Here is a 25,588-nt window from a genome sequence, read left to right on the forward strand (position 1 = left end):
TGGTCATGTGTGAGCTACAAAGGCATAGGAAATTTGGTCAAAATTGATTGCAAGATGAAAGCAGTATGTTATCAAAAAATACGAGAGGAACATTTGCATTCATCAGCCAGGAAGCTGCACATGGGACGTACTTGGACATTCCAACATGACAATGATCCAAAACACAAGGCCAAGTCGACCTGTCATTGGCTACAGCAGAATAAAGTGAAGATTCTGGAGTGGCCATCTCAGTCTCCTGACCTCAATATCATTGAGCCACTCTGGGGAGATCTCAAACGTGCCATTCATGCAAGTCAGACAAAGAATTTACAGGAACTGGAGGCTCTTTTCCAAGAGGAATGGGCAGTTTTACCATCTAAGAAGATAAAGAGCCTCATCCACAAATACCACAAAAGACTTCAAGCTGTCATTGATGTTCAAGGGGGCAATACACGGTATTAAGAACTGAGGTATGTAAACTTTTGATCAGGGTCATTGGGGTAGTTTCTGTTGCCATTATGATTTACAAAGAGTAAAAACACAGTTGATTGGTAATAAATGGCTTTAGCCAAACACTAATCTTGAGTGAAAGAAATGTTTTTGTGTTATCATTCATATTTTCTGAAAAATGGCCAAGAAATCATGAATTCTGCCAGGGTATGTGAACTTATGAGCACAACTGTATATCAGTTAGGTATAGTGTAACAGAGTGAGTAAAACACACACAGAGATACTGTATATAGTATATACTATGCTAGCTACTGTAACAACAGAATCTTCCTATGCAAGGTCTGGATTTAAAGAATCACTATGAAGGCCTAGACCTAAGTTATAAAAATCAGGATCAGCAGGCTACAGCTTGTATGAGGGCTTGTGTGTGGGCAAATGTAAGATGCTTTCATTTGGATTCAGATTCCATATAAAATCAATTTAGGATGCTTCTGAGATCATCCTTTACAGGTCCTTTTGACCTCCTTCTAAGATGCATTAAGCTGCTTTTACATCCATATTGACTTGTATGAAGAGGAAAGAAGTTCTGACACGCATGATGGCATACACAAGACCTTTGTATATGCACTAAATGGCCAAAAGTATATGAAAACCCTCCAAATTATTAAGTGGCTCCATTAAAGGTTAGGTTACTGTTGTGCTTCTAGTCTTGTGCCATGTGTTTGGAGAAGGTCCTTTTCTTTTACAGCATGACTGTGGCCCCTGCGTACAGCCAGCTCCATAAAGACATGGTTTGATGAGTTTGATGAGTTTCATGTGGAGGAACTCACTATTACTTTTTTTGCTCAATGGTCACAATGTGCTAGAGACACACTTCAAAATCTCCTTCTCAGAAGAGTGGAGACTGTTAGAGCCGCAAAGGTAGGCCATCTCCATAATAATGCCCATGGTTTTGGAAATGTCCAACAAGCTCAATTGTAGGCTTAATGTTCAGGTATTCACAAAGGTTTACCATATTAAAGGAGAAGTATAGCCAAAGCTTTTTTGGCTGTACTTTTCTATGGATCACAGGAGTGCAGTGTACTGTAAAGCCTGTTGTCGGCTGATGTCACAGAGCTGGTCTAGGCTGTGAAAAGATCCCAACAATATGGTTAGGATCCACCCAGATGCCTGGACCGGCAGCTGGCTCAGCCTCTCATTGGGAGACTGAACCAGTCGCTCCCGCCCCCTCCACAGCCCAGAGCTCCAGTGAGCTCTGGAGGAGTGGAGCAGAGAGCGGGAGGCTGACAGTCACCAGCTCTCTGCAGGCTTAAAACCAAGAACTGAGCAATCAAGAGCCAACGGTGGACAGATGCAGCATTGGACTGATACTGCATCCACCTAGGTGAGCGGATTTTTTTTTTTAAATGAATCCCATACTTCTATTGTAAGTAATTACGCTATTTATCTACCCTATGTGCAGTTGTTCTGCAACACTGAAACAATAAGGAACTCATATTTCCTTATATCAAGATTACAACTGTATCATTTTTGTAAGAGAGTGTAATTATGTTATAATACATTTTTTGTCCATTTGATCCCCCCTACACACCCTCCTTAATGATCATTTTAAACCCACTTATGTTAAATTTACACGGTGGACCAAATCTGTCTGCTTGTATATTAAAGTGCACACATGGCCTCATTATGTCCCCATGGACTTAAAGATTGGCCAAATAAAAAGTAACTTTCGTTTAATTTGCAGTAATTTGCGAATAAGAGGATTGATAAACATCATCTATGTTGTAAATGTGTATCCAAAGCAGAGGTCAACTTCTCAAATAAAAAGGAACACTCTTTATAAAACATAAAAATGTAGAGCCCCTCAGTTCATCTTTCTCTGCATTGTGACCTTCATTTAACTAGCAGGGACACTATGATCTGTTACTGACGCATTTCACAAAACGCATCAAAAGGAAACACACGGATAGATGTCTCTGTTGCTGCTTGCTCATTAAAGCTTTACATGCAGAAGAGGAAGTTCTAAGCAACTTTACATTTCTTGCCACGATGGGAGGTGACAGAGCTTGGAGTTTTGTCACCAGTAGAGTGAGAAGCAGTGTCTGGGACTTGGTAATTTTTTAAGAATTTTTACACCAAATTTTTGACATTTTTAGACCAAAATTTATGGTCTAGAGACAATTGTAGTACAAAGATCCCTTTGGCCCTCCTAACTCAACTGTCTTGTGCCACTCCTTCTTATCTATGTTGACTTTTTGGTTTTAGTATTACAGTAAAAAGATCAGAGGTCACACATGGCACATAAACACTGGGGGTGGAAATATGTCCCATCTGTGGTAGAACATAAAGAACCTACAAGTAGAATAAGGAAAATTGTAGCTTTATTCTGTTACCAGTTCCATTTTAAATGTACAGTCCAAGAGTGGGTTAACACTTTACTAAACTTTCCTGGTGTAGCAATAATTGGGAACCAAATGGATGAACTGGAAGGCATAGTAGCAAACCTGGAGCCTTTCAATATACACAGAATCGTATTACTGTTAGTAAGCAACATGCAATGTGGGAGCTGGAATGTTATCTTACCTAAGCATTCGTTCATTAACTTCTTCATCATTATCTGAAGAATTCCCTGAAATGACCCCAAAAGATCCCAGCGGTTGCCTTGTTATCGGGAACAGCACTTGTTTGGTTGAAAAGCCAGGAATAACAGGAGTGTCCTTTTGTATTGAAGAAAAAGGCAAGCATGTTGCTGTACAAGAAACAGAGAGGTTAACCATATCCACAACTCGCCTTCCATCTGGGGCCAACACTGTGGTTGAACTTGAGCTTGATTGCGATAGAGAAGTGCACACATTTTTGCTCACTTTAGGCTTAGGGTCCGGGTCTAACAATTCCTGATCTGAGTAATTATCAAGCAATTGTTCACTACTGGAATCTTCAGTGAGTTCAATCTCTTGCAAATATGGATATTCTTCCATGGCCTCGTTAGTTTGGGGCACATTGGAGAAATTAGCTTGTGATGTGTTATCTTCTATCAACATTTCTAATGAAAATGATGTTGAGTTAAGCTCTCCAGGCCTTTGGCTCAGACAGTCTGAAATACATTCATCCTCTTGAACATTTAAATTGCACATCAAAGATCGTCCATAGACGTCATCATCGTCTAACAGGACTTTGTCAGTCTCAGAGAACAAATTCTCTAAACTGCTGTTGGAATTTGACATGGAACGATCAACAATGGGTTTGGCATATGAAGACTCATCAGTCACACTGTGAGAATATCCCTCACTGCACAATACTGTAGTCATTACACATTCAGTCCTAGCAGCATCATTGACTTCGGCCAAAATATTCTCTTGGTTGTCCTCCTCGGTCTCAGCTTTTACCGCAGTCAATTCATTTGCTGTTTCCTCTGGGCTACTAATTTGTGGTGCAGAAACAGATTTAGTTAGTTTTGAAAGTTCTACTTCTCTTTCCTCCTCTTCAAATGGCAAGGAGTTAATGGAAGTCAATGAAGCTTGAATACCACTTGGTAAGCTTGTGTTACTCTCTGTCTGTACTCCCTCCAGTGAGTTTCGATGCATATCGTACTTTCCAGATAATTGCTGTAAAAGTTGCTTATCACTGTCTGGGTCTACTGTCCTAGAGCGGGTATCGCACCAAGCTGCAGAGCTTGGCTCGCTCTCTATTCCTGAGTCAGATATCAAAGATGATGACCGCTTGATCACATCAGAACACAATGAAAAATTGTCAAGTTTGTCATTAGGAAAAGAATTTGCTACAAGCGCCTTCTTTAAAGATTTACCTATTAATTCTGTACTATTACTTTTGGACAGTATGTGCATACCTTGAGGTAATCTCCTCTTATTAAGACTTTGCCCATCTTTAAAGTCCCCTGTATCATGCATTTCTATGCTTTCAGATTCCAAACCCTCTTTAGTCAACCCAGACAACCCAAGAGCAGTCTCCATGAGGTTAAACTCTACTTCTGTTGCAGAGCCATGGCTAGGAATAGAAGCATTGATGATTAACACAGGTTCTCCTCTGTATTGGTTGACTAGGCTAGGCTTTACTTCAATATACGTAACGCCTGTTGATTTATGTTCTGGTGGAGTCTCAAGAGACACTTCAGGTTCCTCTGGCATTGGTTCTTGTGGGTTGATTGTAGCCCCAAGCTGCAGAACCTTAGAAACATTTTCTGCTTTCTGAAAAGATTCCTGGTAACAGTCTACTGGACTCTTGGTTTGCGTGATGTCTTTTGGCACGTGGACGCATTGACTGGTTTCTTCAAAAGAAGCATTTTCATACACTGTTGTAGTCTGGATGAAATGGTCACTTATATTGCTACTGCCTAGGATGGTCTCAGATTTATATTTCTTTTCTTCAGCTATAAAACAAAAGAAACAGAAGAAAATTACATTACATTAATCTTACAGATGACAAACTGTTATCGGAGAGCTACACTATCACTCTGAGAAGAGCTGCAACAATTCTAGAGGCCTAACGTCATCCCCGCCTGCCAACTCTGAACATTCTTTGTCATATTTTATATTACTACTTGCTGATTAGAGAGCTTTGTTTCAATACAAAGCGCATTGCTCCTTGCATACAGCATTTTGACAGGGAAAGGGCTTTTCTAGTCAGGATTTGGCTGCTTTCTAAGAAAAACTGTAGACTTTGCACACGTTTTGTATTGATGCACCTGGAATGTCTTTAGATCATTTAAACGGAAAATGTCTCGCAAGGCAGTAGACTTACAAATTTATACATTTCCAGTTAGACTTCAGTTTACCCACCTATCCTGGGATGTTCCACATATCTGTCCTCGAAGATGATGGGAAGAGAACTCCAGTCTCCATCTATGTCTAGACATTCCACTGGTAGAGGAGGCATGCTGGTGAGGTACTCCGAGCTCCTGACTACCGATGCCAAGTTACCGTGACTCTGAATCCTGAAAGTAGGTGAGAACATTTTTATGAGAGTGCTGAAAATCCAAAGGAACACCTTTGGCAAGGGTAGACAAAATGCAGTTATTTAGGAAATTAGAGTATGGCATGTTCGAATATTTCATGTAAATATCCAAAATATATTCCAGTACTTCCAGTATTACCAGCCCACTGTAATAAAAATATTGCATTCTGGTAACTCTATGGGGTTAATCAGAATCGGAATACTTTATTAATCCTCAACAAAGACAACACAAGATCACAACAATTAACAGAACAAGACGCAGTGAATCAACAAAATTACTAACAACAGCAATTATCAACAAATAAAACAAATTTAAACTATGCTCTAATAAACCATCCATACTATTAAAATACAACATAAAATAAATTAGACATGGGCGGTTCATTTCGTTCCCAAGTGAAATTCGAACAAATTTTTCATTACACATTTGAATCTCCGAATTACATTTAGATACTGAATAGTAAAGAATAGTTACAAAAGTAACAAATTTAACCACTTTCCACCCGCCTACCGTCAATTGACAGAGGGACGGTGCGGCTCTCGTTCTGGGTGGATGTCATATGACGGCGCACCCGAACGGCCGCTCCCGCACAACCCCGATCTCTGTAAAGACCCTTTAACCATGTGATCGGCTGTGTCCTATCACAGCCGGTTACATGTAAACACGGAAGTTCCGGTAATCGGCTCTCATCGCCTCACACTGACAGAGTGTGTGGTGAGGAGAGATGATCAGTATCTCCTCGCAGGGGACAGCAAGACAGGTAATCAGGGCATTGATCATCAGAGCCCTGATTACAATAAAGTTCCAGTAGTGCCAGTAATCAGTGCCCACCAGTGCCAGCAATCAGTGCCCACTAGTGCCCACCAGTGCCAGCAATCAGTTCCCACCAGTGCCAGCAATCATTGCCCATTAGTGATGACAGTCAGTGCTGGCTTTCAGTGCCCATCAGTGCCACCTATCAGTGCTGTCCATCAATGCCGATCAGTGCCACCCATCAGTGCCACCCATCAATGCTGCCTATACGTGCCGCCTATCAGTGCCCACCAGTGCCGCCTATCAGTGCCCATCAGTGCTACCTATCAGTGCCACCCACCAGTGCCGCCTATCAGTGCTCATCAGTGCCACCCATCAGTGCCACCTATCAGTGCTCATCAGTGCCACATATCAGTGCCCATAAGTGCGGCATATTAGTGCCTCCTCATCAGTGCCACCTAATCAGTGCCCATAAGTGCCACCTCATCAGTACTCATCAGTAAAGGAGAAAAATGACTTATTTACAAAATTTACTGACAGAAACTGACAGAAAGAAAAACTTTTTTTTTCAAATTTTTTTTTGCAAAAAATAAAAACACCCAACAGTGATTAAATACCACCAAAAGAAAGCTTTATTTGTATGAAGAAAATGATAAAAATGTCTTATATGGGTACAGTGTTGCATGACCGCGCAATTGTCATTCAAAGTGTGACAGCCCTGAAAGCTGAAAAATGGCCTGGGAAGGAACGGTGTGAAAGTGCCCGGTATTGAGGTGGTTAAATGAATCCAAAATGATGAAATTCAAATATTTTTCTTATCGATTTAGAATATTTTTCTAATCGAATTTGAATAGTTTTCAAATTCGAATTCAAGTAGTTTTTGAACTCGAATAGTTTTCGAATCAAATTTGAATTTCCAAAGAGAATAAAATAGAATAGAAAATAAAGGAATAGAATAGAAAAGAATATAGTAGAATAGAAAAGAAAGAATAAAAGATAAAATAATATAATATTATAGAGTAAAACAGAACAGAATACAAAGAAAAAGAATGAAAAGGTAGATAGAAAATAAAGGGATAGAATAGAAAATAAAAGAATAGAATAGAAAATATTAGAGTAAAACAGAACAAAATAGAATAGAAAATAAAAGAGCAAAATAAAATATAATAGAAAATAATGGAATAGAGTAGAATAGAATAGAATAAAAAAATAGAAAAGAATAGAATAAAATAGAAATACTAGCCTTCTTCTGAAATTCAAATTTTGAAAAGAATAAATTCAAATTCGAATAGAGGACAAAGTAAATGGTAGTACTAGGTATTACCAGGAGGGCAGACTTTCAAGGCTAAGAAACAATGGAGAGGAGACAGTATAAAATTTTCTAATTTATTAAAGTTAACAATAGAAAACATAAGAATGTATAGCATTTATGCATCCATGTATATTGTGCAGTGAGCCCTTGTATGTCTACGCGTTTCGCCGCTAGTCTTCCTCAGGACACGGCCAAAGTTCACAAGCGAGACAGATAAGAGAATATGTTTCTCTATCTTAGTTTTGAAGTACAATGTCACATACAGTCACGGTAAGGTGAATGATGCATTTAGAAGCTAAAATATAGATTAAATAAATCTGAATGTATGAGCAGGGGCATATGAGTAATAGGTTGCTATTCCTGTTTCTGAAAGGCCAAAGGAAAAAGGAAAAAGAGGTCCAAAGGTTTCCAACAAGGAGTCCTTCATTAAATTTCAGCTGTGCTGATGGCTATATATAGCCTAACAGCATGTCGCTGTATAATCAAAGTTTGAATATCACAATATGCCCCTGGGAGACAGCAATCCCCTGCACACAAGTGAGTCCCCCACCCTCTTTTAAATAAGGACATGTGTGTTTCAGTGCATTTTTGGTGCATTTAGGTGCATTCTGGTGCGTTCAAGTGTGTTTTTGATGCGTTTTACAGCGTTACAGTATAGTCCAGTGCGGGAAAAATGCAACATGTTCTACTTTTTTTTCTGGAACTGGAACGCACTGGAACTGGAAGCACTGATGTGAACTATGCCATTGAAAACCATATAACCAACTTTTTTGATGCAGAAAAAAAAACGCACTGGACTGCAGCTGAGCTAGCCCTAAATCCAAATATCTTGGCCACCCCTCCAGACCCCCCTGCACGTGGTGCTAGTGTAGCAGTCCTTACACCATAAACAAGCCCTGAGTGAGTATCTATCCTAATGCTTGCAAACGCAACCATGTGACCATGCTGACCAATGAGAATTGCATCTAAGGCTTCCTCTATTTTTCACCGACCGCCCCCGCATCACCGCTCTCCTGCCCTCACTCGAGAACGACCACTGCACAGAGGCCTGCCTCTGTGCTAAATGAACCAGTGCCACCAATGCAGGGACAGTCTGCATCTGGTGGCACTGGCAGGCAGTGTGGCAACTGGCAGTTATCTGGTGGCAGGCAGCATGGCAAGTGGCATTCATTTGGTGGCAAGCAGCGTGGCAAGTGGCATTCATCTGGTGGTAGGCAGCGTGTCAAGTGGCATTCATCTGGTGCGGCAGGCAGCGTGGCAAGTGGCATTCATTTGGTGGCAAGCAGCGTGGCAAGTGGCATTCATCTGGTGGTAGGCAGTGTGTCAAGTGGCATTCATCTGGTGGTAGGCAGCTTGTCAAGTGGCACTCATCTGGTGGCAGGTAGTGTGGCAATACGGTGGTAACATCAGGGTATTAACTAGGTTGTATCTGGTAGTACATAAGTGGTTAATTGTCCCTGAGCCGTTATAGTTGCGGCTGGGGGTCTTTGATTGGGTGGCAGATACAACCAGTTAATCGTGAGTATATCGTCTCTCTAAGACCTTAGACTTAATTTTCTTGTCATAGCAGCAGGCACGGGGTCTATTGGGTCTTTGAAGGCAGTGCTGATTAAATAATTGTGGAAAACTGTGGGTTGGACCCATCCGAGATATAGGTGTCCCTTACTAACTGTGGAGAATTGTGGGTTGGCCCCATCTGAGGTATGGGTGTCCCTTCCTAGCAATACAGTGGTAACATCAGGGTATTAATTAGGTTGTCTCTGGTAGTACATAGGTGGTTAATTGTCCCTAAGCCGATGTAGTTGCGGCTGGGGGCCTTTGATTGGGTGGCAGATACTCGTTAATCGTGAGTATATAGGCTCTCTAAGACATTAGACTTTATTTTTTTGTCATAGCAGCAGGCACGGGGCCTATTGGGTCTTTGAAGGCGGTGCTGGTTAAATAATTGTGGAAAATTGTGGGCTGGGCCCATCTGAGGTATGGGTGTCCCTTCCTAACTGTGGAAAACTGTAGGTTGGGCCCATCTGAGGTATGGGTGTCCCTTCCTAACTGTGGAAAATTGTGGGTTGGGCCCATCTGAGGTATGGGTGTCCCTTCCTAGCAATACGGTGGTAACATCAGGGTATTAATTAGCTTGTATCTGGTAGTACATAGGTGGTTAATTGTCACTGAGCCGGTGTAGTTACGGCTGGGGGCCTTTGATTGGGTGGCAGATACAACCGGTTAAATTTGAGTATATAGGCTCTCTAAGACCTTAGACCTTATTTTCTTGTCATAGCAGCAGGCACCGGGTCTATTGGGTCTTTGAAGGCGGTGCTGGTTAAGTAATTGTGGAAAATTGTGGGTTGGGCCCATCTGAGGTATGGGTGTCCCTTCCTAACTGTGGAAAACTATGGGTTGAGCCCATCTGAGGTATGGGTGTCCCTAACTGTGGAAAATTTTGGGTTGGGCCCATCTGAGGTATAAGTGTCCCTTCCTAACTTTGGAAAATTGTGGGTCAGGCCCATCTGAGGTATGGGTGTCCCTTCCTAACTGTGGAAAACTGTGGGTTGAGCCCATCTGAGGTATGGGTGTCCCTAAATGTGGAAGATTTTGGGTTGGGCCCATCTGAGGTATAGGTGTCCCTTCCTAACTGTGGAAAATTGTGGGTTGGGCCAATCTGAGGTATGGGTGTCCCTTCCTAGCTGTGGAAAATTGTGGGTTGGGCCCATTTGAGGTATGGGTGTCCTTTTCTAATTGTGAAAAATTGTGGATTGGGCCCATCTGTGGTATGGGTGTCCCTTCCTAGCAATACGGTGGTAACCTCAGGGTATTAATTAGGTTGTATCTGGTAGTACATAAGTGGTTAATTGTCCCTGAGCCGGTGTAGTTGTGGCTGGGGGCCTTTGAGTGGGTGGCAGATACAACCAGTTAATCATGAGTATATAGGCTCTCTAAGACCTTAGACCTTATTTTCTTGTCATAGCAGCAGGCACGGGGTCTATTGGGTCTTTGAATGTGGTTAAATAATGGTTAAATAATTGTGGAAAATTGTGGGTTGGGCCCATCTGAGGTATGGGTGTCCCTTCCTAACAATACGGTGGTAACATTGGGGTATTAGGTTGTATCTGGTAGTACGTAAGTGACCGATTGTCCCTGAGCCTGTGTAGTTGCGGCTGGGGGGACATTTGATTGTGTGGCAGATACAACCAGTTAATCGTGAGTATATAGCCCTTCAAAGACCTTAGACCGGGCATAAGCTGAGGTTGGTTTATTTGTTATGCATTGACTGTATTATATGCATTGAACTTGTTTTCTTGTGAATGTATTTAATGGTTTTTAATAAAAGGCTGCTATGGCCATTCGACTCCATAAAAAATGTGCCTTCTGGTCATTTTGGAAGGGGGGATAATGGTCAAGTGTTTAATGTTTTAAGATAGATAGATAATCGGAGTCTCTGCATTCTGGAGGTCCCTCATTCAAGAAGCCCTTCTCACTGGTCAGCTCGTTTGCACTTTGCAAGCATTATGATGAATACAACACTACACTGGCAGAACGGGGCATCACTGTCGTTATGTGCAGCAGGGTCTGGAGGAGTGGACAGGATATTTGTTCATCTTGTTTGTGAAAAGGTGAACATAGCCTTGAAGTAACCGACCATGTGACCACACTGACTAATGAGAAAGGCTATTTCTCCTGGGAAACCTTAGGTAGGCCATATATGATGCCATTTTCTTGAAAAAGAGAACACTATGACTATTGCTAGTGGCTATTAGACATGTGAAATTTGTTTAGTTCCAAATTCGTTTTTTAACAAATTTTGACAAATTTGTAAATTTTGAAATTTCCAAATGTTCGAATTTCCGAAAATCCAAAATATTGGAATTTCAGAAATTCTAAATTTCGGAAATTGGAAAATTCTAAATTTCGGAAATTCGAAATTTCAGAAATTGGAAATTCGGAAATTTGAAATTTCAGAAATTCAAAATTTCAGAAATTTGGCAATTGGATTTCCAAATTTTCGAATTCTGAATTTTTGAATTTCCGAATTTTCGAATTTCCGAATAAAGCAAAAAACGAATGAAACGGAAAAAAACAATTTTTGTCAGTGCACATGTCTAGTGGCTTATTTCAAATTTTACAGATATTCCTACTTTTTTTCAGATTTTCAAATTTTCGAATTTCCGAATTCTGAAAATTCGGAATTCGAAATTTGAAAATTCAGAATTTGAAATTTGAAAATTCGGAATTCGAAATTTGAACATTCGGAATTCGAAATTTGAACATTCGGAATTCGAAATTTGAAAATTCGGAATTCGAAATTTGAAAATTCAGAATTCGAAATTTGAACATTCGGAATTCGAAATTTGAACATTCGGAATTCGAAATTTGAACATTCGGAATTCGAAATTTGAAAATTCGGAATTCGAAATTTGAAAATTCGAAATTTGAAAATTCGAAATTTGAAAATTCGAAATTTGAAAATTCGAAATTTGAAAATTCGAAATTTGAAAATTCGAAAATTCGAAATTCAGAAATTTTACTTTTGGAAATTCGGAATTCGAAATTCGAAAATTCGAAATTCAGAAATTCAGAATTCGGAATTCGAAATTTGAAAATTCAGAATTCGAAATTTGAAAATTCGGAATTCGAAATTTGAACATTCGGAATTCGAAATTTGAACATTCGGAATTCGAAATTTGAAAATTCGGAATTCGAAATTTGAAAATTCAGAATTCGAAATTTGAAAATTCGGAATTCGAAATTTGAACATTCGGAATTCGAAATTTGAACATTCGGAATTCGAAATTTGAAAATTCGGAATTCGAAATTTGAAAATTCGGAATTCTAAATTTGAAAATTCGGAATTCGAAATTTGAAAATTCGAAATTTGAAAATTCGAAATTTGAAAATTCGAAAATTCGGAATTCAGAAATTTTACTTTTGGAAATTCGGAATTCGAAATTCGAAAATTCGAAATTCAGAAATTCAGAATTCGGAAATTTGAAATTTGGAAATTTGAAATTTGTAAATTCGAAAAATTTGAAATTCGAAAATCCGGAAATTTGAAAATTCGGAAATTTGAAAATTCGGAAATTTGAAAATTCGGAAATTTGAAAATTCGGAAATTCGAATTTAAAAATTCGAAATTTGGAAATTCGAAAATTCAAAATTTGGAAATTTGAAAATTTGAAAATTCTGAATTCAAAAATGCGAAATTCGGAAATTTGAAATTCAGAATTCGAAAATTCGGAAATCAGGAAATTCGAAATTTGAAAATCGGAAGTTCGAAAATTCGGAAATTAAAAAATCTGAATTTTCGGGTTTCCGAATTTCTGAGTTTTTGAAATTTCGAGTTTCCGAAAAAAGCAAAAAAACGAATGAAACGAAAACGAACACATTTTTTGTCAGTGCACATGTGTAGTGGCTGTATCCACTGGCAATAATGCTAGAAATCTGACATGCTGGTTGCCCAAGTCGATCGATGGATCAACTTGGGCTCAATCAGCCTGCCCATACATAGATCGAATCTTGCCTGGTCCCTGCTAAGATTCAAATCATCTATAGCTGGCTTAACCAGCAGAAGAAGATTCAGATGTGCTTCTCATTGGTCAGAGCAGTCACATGTTCTTGTATTGCCATGTACAGTATATGGACAGATATACCGGTAGCATGGGGCACCCCAACAGATATGTGCAGCAGGGTCCGGGGTTGACCAGGATATTTGGAGTTAGTTCAACTTTGAATTTTATGTGAAAAGGTGAACTTACCCTTTAAAGACTATTTAAAGACTATATAAACGTACCCATCTAGGACAACCCTGTCCTGAAGTTGACATGAATTATTCAGTCACTGCAGATTGTACAGCGTCGCTGCCATACTAGTGATGTACTGCAGCATATACAGTATGTCCTTTCTGATTTTGCCTATAGCTGCACTTTAACCACTTGCCCTCCGAAAGGATTTAAACACCCCCCTTCATGACCAGGCCATTTTTTTGCGATACGGCACTGTATTATTTTAACTAACAATTGTGCGGTTGTGCGACCCTGTAAGCAAATACAATTGATGTCCTTTTTTTATCCACAAATAGAGCTTTCTTTTGGTGGTATTTGATCACCTCTGCGTTTTTTGGGGGGTTTTTTTGCACCATAAACAAAAAAAGACAGACTATTTTGAAAAAAAAAAACAATATTTTTTTACTTTCTGCTATAAAACATTTCCAATAAAAAAATGGAAAAAAAAAAGTCTTCATCAATTTAGACCAATATGTATTCTGCTACATATTTTTGGTAAAAAAAATCCCAAAAAGCATATATTGATTAGGTTGCACAAAAGTTAACGCTTCTACAAACTATATGTAATTTTTTATTTTTTTACATTTTTTTTTACTAGTAATGGCGGCGATCAGCGATTTTTGAGCTGGACTGCAACATTGCGGCAGATAAAATCAGACACTAACACCCCATTCACACCTGAGTGTAGCGTTTTCAGGCAGAAAGTTGTGTGATTTTGCCGCGATTTTTGCCACAGAAAAACGCCCAAAAAAAAGTTCTAGAACTTGTTTGAGCTTCAGGCTTTTTGGAGCTTCTGGCTTCAGGCGTTTTGGAGTGGAGATGTGAACCATCTCCATAGAGAATAATAGATTTTTTTCCCCTCCAGTGTTTTGTAGCTTCAGTCTTCAAGCTACAAAATGCTCAGGTGTGAATGGGGCCTAAGTAACCCTTTTTGGGGACCAGTGACACCAATACAATGATCAGTGCTAAAAATACATACTGTCACTGTACTAATAACACAGGCATGGAAGGGGTTAACATCAGGGGCAATCAAAGGGTTAAATGTGTTCCTAAATTGTGCTTGCTTACTGTGTGGGAGGTGCTTGTACTGTGGGAAGGCAAAGATCCATGTCCCTGCTTAGCAGGAACACAGAATCACTACCTCCAGAAACAGAACTGCGATCTGCCTTGTTTACATAGGCAGACCATCAGTCTGTCTCTCTCTGGAGCGATCGGCAGGTTCCGCCAGACTTGCTGATTGGCTCCAGCTATGTCCAATCGTATATACATATACAGTCGGCAAGCAAAAAAAAAGTTTTTTTTTTTTTTTGGGTCATTCGTTATGATCATAGGTCGGAAATTTATAAATTCGCAATTCGAAAACTCCTAAATTCGAAAATCCGTCAATTTGAAAATAAGAAAGAAAATCTGAAAATTCGAAATAATAACTAACTAACTAATAATAACTATTAAATTATAGGTATTGGAATTTCCATTCAAATTTGGCTGTTAGTGAACGTAACAAATTTATCCGAAGTTACAAATTATCCGAAATGCCGCATTTAAACAAATGGAACAGAACAAATTAACAATAAATAATAATAATAGTAATAAAAAGTTTTCATTATTATTATTGTTATTTATTATTATTTAAGCCTTACGTTCCATTCGTTTAGATACGGCATTCGTTATTTTGGATAATTCGTAACTTCAGATACATTCGTATTCGTTACGTTCACTAACAGTCAAATTTGAAAGAAAATTCCAATTTCCATAATTTAATAGTTAGTAATAGTTAGGTTATTATTAGTTAGTTATTCAAGTTTTCAAGTTTTCAAGTTTTCAAGTTTTCAAATCTACGAATATTATAACTTACAAATATTCGGAAAAATTTGTTTAACGGGTTTCCATTCATTCTGATATTTCCGAATTAACTAATTTGTCGAAACTGCGAATTTACAAATATTATAACTTACGAATATTCGGAAAAAATTGTTTAACAGGTTTTCATTAATTCTGATATTTCCGAATTACCAAATTCGTGGAAACTCTGAATCTATGAATATTATAACTTACGAATATTTGGAAAAAAATTGTTTAACAGGTTTTCATTAATTCTGATATTTCCAAATTAACAAATTTGTCGTAATTCCAAATCTGCGAATATTATAATTTACAAATATTCTGAAAAATTTGTTTAACGAGTTTTCATTAATTCTTATATTTCCGAATTAACAAATTTGTCGTAATTCCAAATCTGCGAATATTATAACTTACGAATATTTGGAAAAATTTGTTTAACGGGTTTTCAGTAATTCTGATATTTCCGTATTAACGAATTTGTCAAAACTCGTTAAAAAAATTATTTAGAACAAAACAATATGCACATATCTAGCGGTTCATTAAGGCCATTATCAAAAGCAAACCCCCACTGTAAACACACATGAAAGATACACTATGGAAAGCCTGTAGGCAGATGGTGGACAGTCTTCCCATGGGAATGAAGGGAGATTTTCCATGCATGCGTGGAAGCAGCAAAGCCCATTGTTAGAAGGATAGCCAAAGGTTTTTACAGATTTTTGTTCTTTTAAAGATACCTGTTGGTCCTTTGATGCCATGGGCTGTCTCGTTGACGAATAGGGGGATTGGGGAGGTGGAATTAGGAATAAGGCATGGAAAAGTGGAAACTTGTATAAAACTTCGGCTGCCTATATCTCTGAAACTACTAATAATTTAGTTTTTTGCAACTAAAGGCAATCCCTGGATAACCTCCATGTGAGTGTGCCATTTAGTATGGTGATACTCTGAACTCAGACTGATGACCCCCCTCCAGGGGGTGGATCCACGACACCCCCCCCCCCCCAGGGGGTGGATCCATGACACCCTGGGCTGAAAGGAAGTGGGTTGAATGATGCTGGCAGAGGACATCTAGTGGTGGAAAATAGTTACTGTAGGGAATAGCTCCAGATGGAAAGTGGATATTGCAGTATTGCTTCTTTATCTTATTTTTTTATTTTACCTTGCCATGGGCTATTCATTTTTTTTTTATTCAATTCTCTTTTTTTTTGGCTGGAGTTGTAAATTCAATGTATATGTTCAGCAATTCATGGAAATAATCCAACATACTGTTAGCAGTGCAGATGCCAAAACTATCACAAACTCACAGATTTTCTTGAAACGTGAGAGCAGCTGGTTTTTCATATTCAGTGTAGAAAAAGGCTTCTGAAAATCTCCTTACCTACAGTACGAGACACAAGTAAAATTAGACATCGCAATGACAGTGGAAGCAGTACTAGCCTATACATAGTAATATTAAAGCAGTTGTTATCCAATTTTAATAAATGATAAATAACATTTAAAAAAAATACTTATATTTTTATATAAATAATGATATTAAAAAGTATATATAATTATAGTAAAAATAATAAATACATAAAATTGTTAAATAATAAAATTTAAAAAATTTTAATAAACTGTTTTCCAGTTAGAAATAAAAAAAAAGACTTTCTGTGCTCTAAAATGGATGTATAATTTGTTTTCACATGAATCAATAGGCCACGTGTCAGTTTTACCATTAGTTTTTATACTAATTAACATATTGGTCTAAAAACTGTATATATCCCCCCCCCCCCCCCCCATGGTGATTTAAAAAAAACAGCTCTGGCTGCAATACTAACCATTAACCCAAAGCTGTCCCCATAGTACCTAATGAGAATGGCATTGACTTCATTCCATCAACACCGCTTTCAGTAACAATGGGGACCTCCCTAAGCCCATGAAGACTGAAGCATGTCATGTGACCAGCCTGAAGACATCTGAAGAAGGTAGTTATACAAATGAACTGCTTGGGGACCTGAAGTTGGGTTTTAAAATGTGTCTAAAGCCAACACTTTTTGGAGGATAGAGTAGGCTAAAATCACTGCCAATATACATATAGACAGTATATAGTAAATGTAGGTGAAATGTGCCTATAAACTTACCACAAAACCCAGCGACCATGCTTATTGACCACAGGCTCTTGCAAAATGTCCCAGGTGATCCTACTTGTCTTCACCAGAGGTTCTGATTGGGTTGCGGATCCCTCATTGTGATACTTATAAAGATATTGTTGCAATGTTAGCTTTTCTCTATTCTGCCAAGTAAACTAGACCGTGAAACGCATTGAGAATGGACCACTTTCCTCTTCGGGAAGCAAATTCATGACTAGGATATTGTAGAGGTCTAAGGCCGGCCATAGACGGTGCAAATTTCTTTCCTGCACTGTCTGTGTTGATGAGGGAATCCCTCCTGCTGAACCATTGTGTTCTCCTGGTGCGGGAAGCCAACCCCTGCCAGGAGGACACAGTGATTTTTGCTAGTGGTTATACCCATGTAAAAACGTGGGTACATTCAGCCTGCCCCTACATGGTTCGAATATCGGCTGGTTACTGCTGAACTGGCCAAGATTCGAATAGTCTATGGCCAGCTTACCTTGGACCTAACAATAAACTGGTTTGAGTAACAAGGGAATTACAGTAGTCATTTAAAGAAATCTTATTGCATAATGTCTCTTTAAATATGAATGTTATCAGTAAAAAAAAAAGTTAGTGTGGGGAAAAAACTTAAAAAATATTATTTTGGATAATTTTGCATAATGGTTATTTAATAAAAATTGTGAGACTTTTTTTTTTACTAATGTGTTAAAACTAATGACTGTCACCTCAAAAGTCCCTATATGTGGTTACTTGACTATGTTCTTCAGGACAGAAAGGATGTCAATGACACAAGCAACTTACCCGTAGGGTGTGGTGTTCTTGCATGAGGTAGGTTGTCACGTCTGGCTGAAGTGTCACTATTTCCAGAAATTTAGACCATATAACCAAAAGTTGGGAACAAAGCCAAGCCAGGTCCTTGCTGATCTGCTCAGTTATTCTGTCTGGGCTCTCCAACAACTGCCAGGAGACAAAAAAAAACATTCTGCTATTTCTCTGGTGAACAATGTCTTATCAGACCTCTTTTACCTTCTAAAAGCCTTCCCTTTACTGCAGGTAAAAATGAAAGGTGCTGTATACCATGACCCTGACCAAACAATCACAAATAACTTTGTTATTATTACTTTGTTATTACTTGAAGGCAGTGGCGGCTGGTGCTCAAAATTTTTTTGGGGGGCGCAAACAGAAAAATACTGAACCCCCCATCAATTGCAGCCTCACTGTGCCCATCAAATGCAGCCACTTGTGCCCATCATATGCAGCCACTGTGCCCATCATATGCAGCCATTTGTTCCCATCAAATGCAGCCACTTGTGCCCATCATATGCAGCCACTGTGCCCATCATATGCAGCCATTTGTTCCCATCAAATGCAGCCACTTGTGCCCATCATATGCAGCCACTTGTGCCCATCGTATGCAGCCACTTGTGCCCATCAAATGCAGCCACTTGAGCCCATCATATGCAGCCACGGTGCCCATCATATGCAGCCATTTGTTCCCATCAAATGCAGCCACTTGTGCCCATCATATGCAGCCACTTGTGCCCATCGTATGCAGCCACTTGTGCCCATAAAATGCAACCACTTGTGCCCATCATATGCAGCCATTGTGCCCATCAAACGCAGTCACTGTGCCCATCAAATGCAGCCACTTGTGCCCATCATATGCAGCCACTGTGCCCATCATATGCAGCCATTTGTTCCCATCAAATGCACCCACTTGTGCCCATCATATGCAGCCACTGTGCCCATCATATGCAGCCATTTGTTCCCATCAAATGCAGCCACTTGTGCCCATCATATGCAGCCACTTGTGCCCATCGTATGCAGCCACTTGTGCTCATCAAATGAAGCCACTTGAGCCCATCATATGCAGCCACGGTGCCCATCATATGCAGCCATTTGTTCCCATCAAATTCAGCCACTTGTGCCCATCATATGCAGCCACTTGTGCCCATCGTATGCAGCCACTTGTGCCCATCAAATGCAACCACTTGTGCCCATCATATGCAGCCATTGTGCCCATCAAATGCAGCCACTGTGCCCATCAAATGCAGCCACTTGTGCCCATCATATGCAGCCACTTGTGCCCGTCAAATGCAGCCACTTGTGTCCATCATATGCAGCCACTTGTGCCCATCATATGAAGCCACTTGTGCCCATCATATGCAGCCACTTGTGCCCATCATATGCAGCCACCTGTGCCTGTCTAATGCAGCCACTTATGCCCATCAAATACAGCCACTTGTGCCCATCATATGCAGCCACTGTGCCCATCATATGCAGCCACTGTGCCCATCATATGCAGCCACTTGTGCCCATCAAATGCAGCCACTTGTGCCCATCATATGCAGCCACTATGCCCATCATATGCAGCCATTTGTGGCCATCAAATTCAGCCACTTTGTGCCCATCAAATGCAGCCACTTGTGCCCATCAAATACAGCCAATTGTGCCCGTCAAATGCAGCTACTTGTGCCCATCAAATGCAGCCACTTGTGCCCATCATATGCAGCCACTTGTGTCCATCATATGCAGCCATTGTGCCCATCAAATGCAGTCACTGTCCCCATCAAACACAGCCACTTGTGCCCATCATATGCAGCCACTTGTGCCCATCAAATGCAGCCACTTGTGCCCATCATATGCAGCCACTTGTGCCCATCATATGCAGCTACTTGTGCCCATCAAATGCAGCCACTTGTGCCCATCATATGCAGCCATTGTGCCCATCGCAGACACTTGTGCCCATCAAATGCAGCCACTTGTGCCTATCAAATGCAGTCACTTGTGCCCAGTATATGCAGCCACTTGTGCCCATCATATGCAGCCACTTGTGCCCATCAAATGCAGCCACTTGTGCCCATCATATGCAGCCACTGTGCCCATCATATGCAGCCATTTGTTCCCATCAAATGCAGCCACTTGTGCCCATCATATGCAGCCACTGTGCCCATCATATGCAGCCATTTGTTCCCATCAAATGCAGCCACTTGTGCCCATCATATGCAGCCACTTGTGCCCATCGTATGCAGCCACTTGTGCCCATCAAATGCAGCCACTTCTGCCCATCATATGCAGCCACTTGTGCCCATCGTATGCAGCCATTTGTTCCCATCAAATGCAGCCACTTGTGCCCATCATATGCAGCCACTTGTGCCCATCATATGCAGCTACGTGTGCCCATCAAATGCAGCCACTTGTGCCTATCATATGCAGCCATTGTGCCTAGCAAACGCAGACACTTGTGCCCATCAAATGCAGCCACTTGTGCCCATCAAATGCAGTCACTTGTGCCCGGTATATGCAGCCACTTGTGCCCATCATATACAGCCACTTGTGCCCATCAAATGCAGCCACTTGTACCCATCAAATGCAAACACTTGTGCCCATCAAATTCAGCCACTTGTGCCAATCAAATGCAGTCACTTGTGCCCATCATATGCAGCTACTTGTGCCCATCAAATGCAGCCACTTGTACCCATCAAATGCAGCTACTTGTACCCAGTATATTCAGACACTTGTGCTCATCATATGCAGCCACTCTGCCCCCCGACCCCCCCACTCGCGGGGCTCGCACCTGTGGCAGCACCCCCCACGTGTGCGCGGCTCTGACAGAGGGGACTTACCGCAGCAGATCCTCTCCAATGCACCACATCGGTGGCGACCTCCGCTGCAGCCGCTGTGTCTTCTCCACTCCTCTTCCTAAGTGCCAGGCATCCAATAGGGTGTCCGGTATATGCAGCCACTTGTGCCCATCATATACAGCCACTTGTGCCCATCAAATGCAGCCACTTGTGCCCATCGTATGCAGCCACTTGTGCCCATCAAATGCAGCCACTTCTGCCCATCATATGCAGCCACTTGTGCCCATCGTATGCAGCCATTTGTTCCCATCAAATGCAGCCACTTGTGCCCATCATATGCAGCTACTTGTGCCCATCAAATGCAGCCACTTGTACCCATCAAATGCAGCTACTTGCACCCAGTATATGCAGACACTTGTGCTCATCATATGCAGCCACTCTGCCCCCCGACCCCCCCACTCGCGGGGCTCGCACCTGTGGCAGCACCCCCCACGTGTGCGCGGCTCTGACAGAGGGGACTTACCGCAGCAGATCCTCTCCAATGCACCACATCGGTGGCGACCTCCGCTGCAGCCGCTGTGTCTTCTCCGCTCCTCTTCCTAAGTGCCAGGCATCCAATAGGGTGGCCTGGCACTTTGCACAGTCAGGAAATAGGTCTGACGCCCTGCCTCCTGATTGGCAAAAATGAATTTGCTATTGTCACACCTTTGGGTGAGATCAGGGCGCTCTCTCTGCGCCCTGAGCCCACCCTATTTTGAAGCCTATTAGAGCCTCTGGCTTTAATCGGGTGCTTCAAAAAGTACCACCCCCTCCCACCCCTGCCATAGGAATCCATGCATTTGGCATCCTGAAAGGGGTCGGGAGCATGGATAGGGGGACGGCGCCCGTGCGCCCACAGTGCACGGGCCGCCACTGCTTGAAGGGTAACACATCTTTTGTGGGGAAAAAAAAATAATATAAACTATAATACCAAAACTATTGGGACACCTGCCTTTACACGCACATGAACTTTAATGGCATCCCAGTCTTAGTCCGCAAGGGTTCAATATTGAGTTGGCCCACCCTTTGCAGCTATAACAGCTTCAACTCTTCTGGGAAGGCTGTCCACAAAGTTTAGGAGTGTGTCTATGGGAATGTTTGACCATTCTTCCAGAAGCACATTTGTGAGGTCAGGCACTGATGTTGGACGAAAAGGCCTGACTCTCAGTCTCCACTCTAATTCATCCCAAAGATGTTCTATCAGGTTGAGGTCAGGACTCTGTGCAGGTCAGTCAAGTTCCTCCACCACAAACTTGCGCAAACTCACTCAAAGTGCTAATTTGTACTAATTTGCTATTGTACTAATGACACTGGCAGGGAAGGGGTTAACACCAGGGGTGACCAAAGGGTTAACTGTGTTCCCTATGTGTTTACTAACTGTATGGGGGAGGGGCTGCCTGGGACAACACACAGAGCCACCTTCCTGCATAGCAGAAAGACAGTATCTGTGTGCCACCCCCTGTCAGAACAGAGATCTGCCTTGTTTACTTGGGCAGATCCCCACTCTGTCTCTGCGGGGAGCGATTGTGGGCGGCCGCTGGAGATAGAGTCCGCCGGCTGGAACCGAGGATTGGCTCCCCCACTGACCAATCGGCGCGTGCAAGCTGTGAAGGAGCCCCGACGTACACCTACGGCCATTCGCGTAGCCAAGCCAGCTTGCCACAGTATAATTGCAGCGGCTGGTCAGCAAGTGGTTCATTTTTTTACAAAAAAAAACACATAACCCATTATATATTTTTTTAATATTAAAGATGATGTTATAGTAAGTAAATAGATACCAAACATGTCACACTTTAGAATTGCACATGCCCATGCAACGGCGACAAGTGAAATAAATGTTACTATCCATAGGCGACAATTTAAATGTCTTTACAGGTTGACAATTTATATTTACAGAGGAGGTCTAGTGCTACAAATCGCTGCCCCGTGATCTGATCTTCTAGACTAGGGGTCTCCAAACTGCAGGCCAAGGGCCAAATGTGGCCCTTTGCTAGCCTGTACCTGGCCCTTGGGGCACTACTCCTCCCAATGTCACCAGCAAACGAGGCGCTATTTCTTCCACCGATACCAATAATGGGGCACTACTCCTACTAATACCAATAATGGTTGACTACTCCTACTGATACCAATAATGGGTGATGCTGGGCCCTGGACATTTTCTACCCCCCACTGGCCACAATCCAGCCTTCCTAAAGTCTGAAGGACATTAGACTGGCCCTTTGAAAAGTTTGAAGACCCCTGTTCTAGACAATACCCCACAAGTGTGGGATGATTGCTGTTTGCATGGAACCGACGCGCGTGTTTTCCTTTGCGCACTAGCACAGGGGGATGGGGGCAATTATTAACTTATTTTATTTTTATTTTTACACTGTTGCGTTAAATTTATTTGATCACTTTTATTGCTGTCACAAGAAATGTAAACATCCTTTGTGATAGCAATAGGCCAGTGACAGGCCCTCTTCATGGAGAGATCAGGGGACCCCCAAATCCCTCCTCTGCACTTAAAGCCATTGAAAACACCAAGATATGTGTTTTTGAATGCTTTAATTTTTTTTTTTTTAAATGACGCCGTTGACATCTGGGTAAACAGGAAGTGAAGTCATGTCATTGCTTCCAGGTTACCGTCGCAAACAGCCAATCGCAGTCCAACCCAACTTTGCTTCTCTGTCCGGGCCAGCTGGTTGCTTGGGTCTCCCGGTGGGATGGGAGAGACCAAGCAAGCGGGATGTCCCCTCCCGTTGCTTGTAATAGCAATCGAGCGGCTAGTTAGCCACTCCGATTGCTATTACAAGAGAGCCGACCGCCGGCTCTAAAAAAAAAAATTTTTTTAAATTTTAAAAAACGATACCAGGATGAAAGCTTTTTAAAATATATTTTAGTGTATATGTTTTGTATTTGGATACAATTTTATTGCAATTTTACTAGCTCCTCGTTTTTTTTTAACCTATAAAAAAAAAATAACCTACTTTCTGTATTATACAAAGGTTTTTATTTATCAAACAATGGATTCTTCTTCTTATTATTATTATTATCAGTATTATTATAGTTACTGCACACCGTCCGACCAATTTTAACACTCGATACAAACAAATTACTTTGTCCTTTAGTGACCACTAGATGGTGCCGTACTACCACATAGGTTTAAAGAATAATTTCAGGTATGGACCAAAGTAACTATATACTGTATATACCATATACCTGGCCAATCTCCAGCTGGAACCTGAATTCACTGTAGTACTGTAGATGACTGGAGTGGTGGTGTGTGTTTTAGTGATTTCTATTTTGTAGAGGTATGATATGTACATACTTACATTTGTCCAAGCTGGACCAAAGTAAATATGTATAAATTATCCATACCTGGAATTCTTCTTTAATGTTAATATTTGTTATTTTTAATATTGTTATTATTACAGTTACTATATATCGTTTACTACCCATTTTAACACAAACTCATGACCTTGCCCTTTCAATGACCGCTAGATGGTGCTTTATTACAATGAGGGATTATTATTATTAATATTATTAGTGTATAGTGGTAAGATGTCTCTCATCAATTTTATTTTCTATGCTTATGTATTGCTGTAAAAATCTACAGCGCATATCTATACATCTCTTAAATGTTCTATTGTTCTACTTTGTATAATTGAGACCTATTTGTGAAATTATTACATACTACTGTATATAGTGATAACTATACCGTAATCTATCTATTTTGGTGTGATAACAAATATCCCCTGAGGAAGCCGAAATGATTGGCGAAACATGTCGGGATTATCACCCCCATCTACTATTGATCATGTCTGTCAATTTCCAAAAATATGATCCAGTAATTTTAAATGTGTTTTTCACTATGTGTATTTTCTGTTATGTTTACATTTTTTAATCAACATAATAAAACCTATGACTTTTAACAGTTGTTTATAATAGTGGGTTATTGGCCCCTTAAAAATCCTAGCTCCTAATGTCAGCAATTATCGTGTGAGCAATTATCATTCTTCTTCTTCTTCTTCTTCTTCTTATTATTATTATTAATATTAATATTATTAATAGCATTATCATTTGTTTTTGTTATTAAAATTAACAATATATTTTGCAGTTACTGTTTACAATCAGATCTACTTTTAGAACACAGTACACACTCATAACCCTGCCCTTCAGTGGCTACTAGATGGTGCATTACCAAAAGGGTGAATTAATATTGTGAATATTATGATTATTATTAATTTTGTTATTAAAATTAATAATACAATTTGCAGTTACTGTTTGCTGTCAGACCTACTTTAACACACAGTTCACAACCACTGCCTTGTCCCTCAGTGGCCACTAAATGGTTTTGTATTACCAAAAGTGTTATTATTATTATTATTATTATTATTATTAATTTTTGTTACTAAAATTATTAATACATTTTTTGCAGTTACTGTTTACTATCAGACCTACTTTAACACACAGTTTACAATCATGACCTTGCCCTGCAATCATCACTAAATGGTTCTATATTTCCACAAGGGATTATTATTATTATTATTATTATTATTAATAATATTTTTTTTGTTATTAAAATAAATAATACATTTTTGGCAGTTACTGTTTACTATCAGACCTACTTTAACACACAGTGTACACTCATAACCTTGCCCTGCAGTTGCCATTAAAAGGTTTTGTATTACCAAAAGGGTTAGTAATTATTAATATTATTATTAATAATAATTGTTGTTATACAAGTATCCCTGTTCCTGCTCTCGTGCACATGATCAAGGGTGGCCGGC

At 40.4% G+C, this 25,588-nt stretch overlaps 1 protein-coding gene across 1 annotated transcript in view; it reads right to left on the minus strand.

Moving 5' to 3' along the window:
- Positions 1–25,588, minus strand: part of FAM135B (family with sequence similarity 135 member B) — a 257,650-nt gene that overhangs the window by 37,085 nt on the left and 194,977 nt on the right. Inside the window, exons 10-13 of the mRNA XM_073632289.1 lie at positions 17,998–18,153; positions 16,387–16,460; positions 5,226–5,380; positions 3,013–4,816 (exon numbers count right to left, since the gene is read on the minus strand). Of these exons, the coding sequence (XP_073488390.1) occupies positions 3,013–4,816; positions 5,226–5,380; positions 16,387–16,460; positions 17,998–18,153 (2,189 nt within the window). The remainder of the gene's footprint in view (positions 1–3,012; positions 4,817–5,225; positions 5,381–16,386; positions 16,461–17,997; positions 18,154–25,588) is intronic.

The sequence above is a fragment of the Aquarana catesbeiana genome, linkage group LG05, assembly GCF_042186555.1.
Source record: "Aquarana catesbeiana isolate 2022-GZ linkage group LG05, ASM4218655v1, whole genome shotgun sequence".
Classification (NCBI taxonomy): Eukaryota; Metazoa; Chordata; class Amphibia; order Anura; family Ranidae; genus Aquarana; species Aquarana catesbeiana.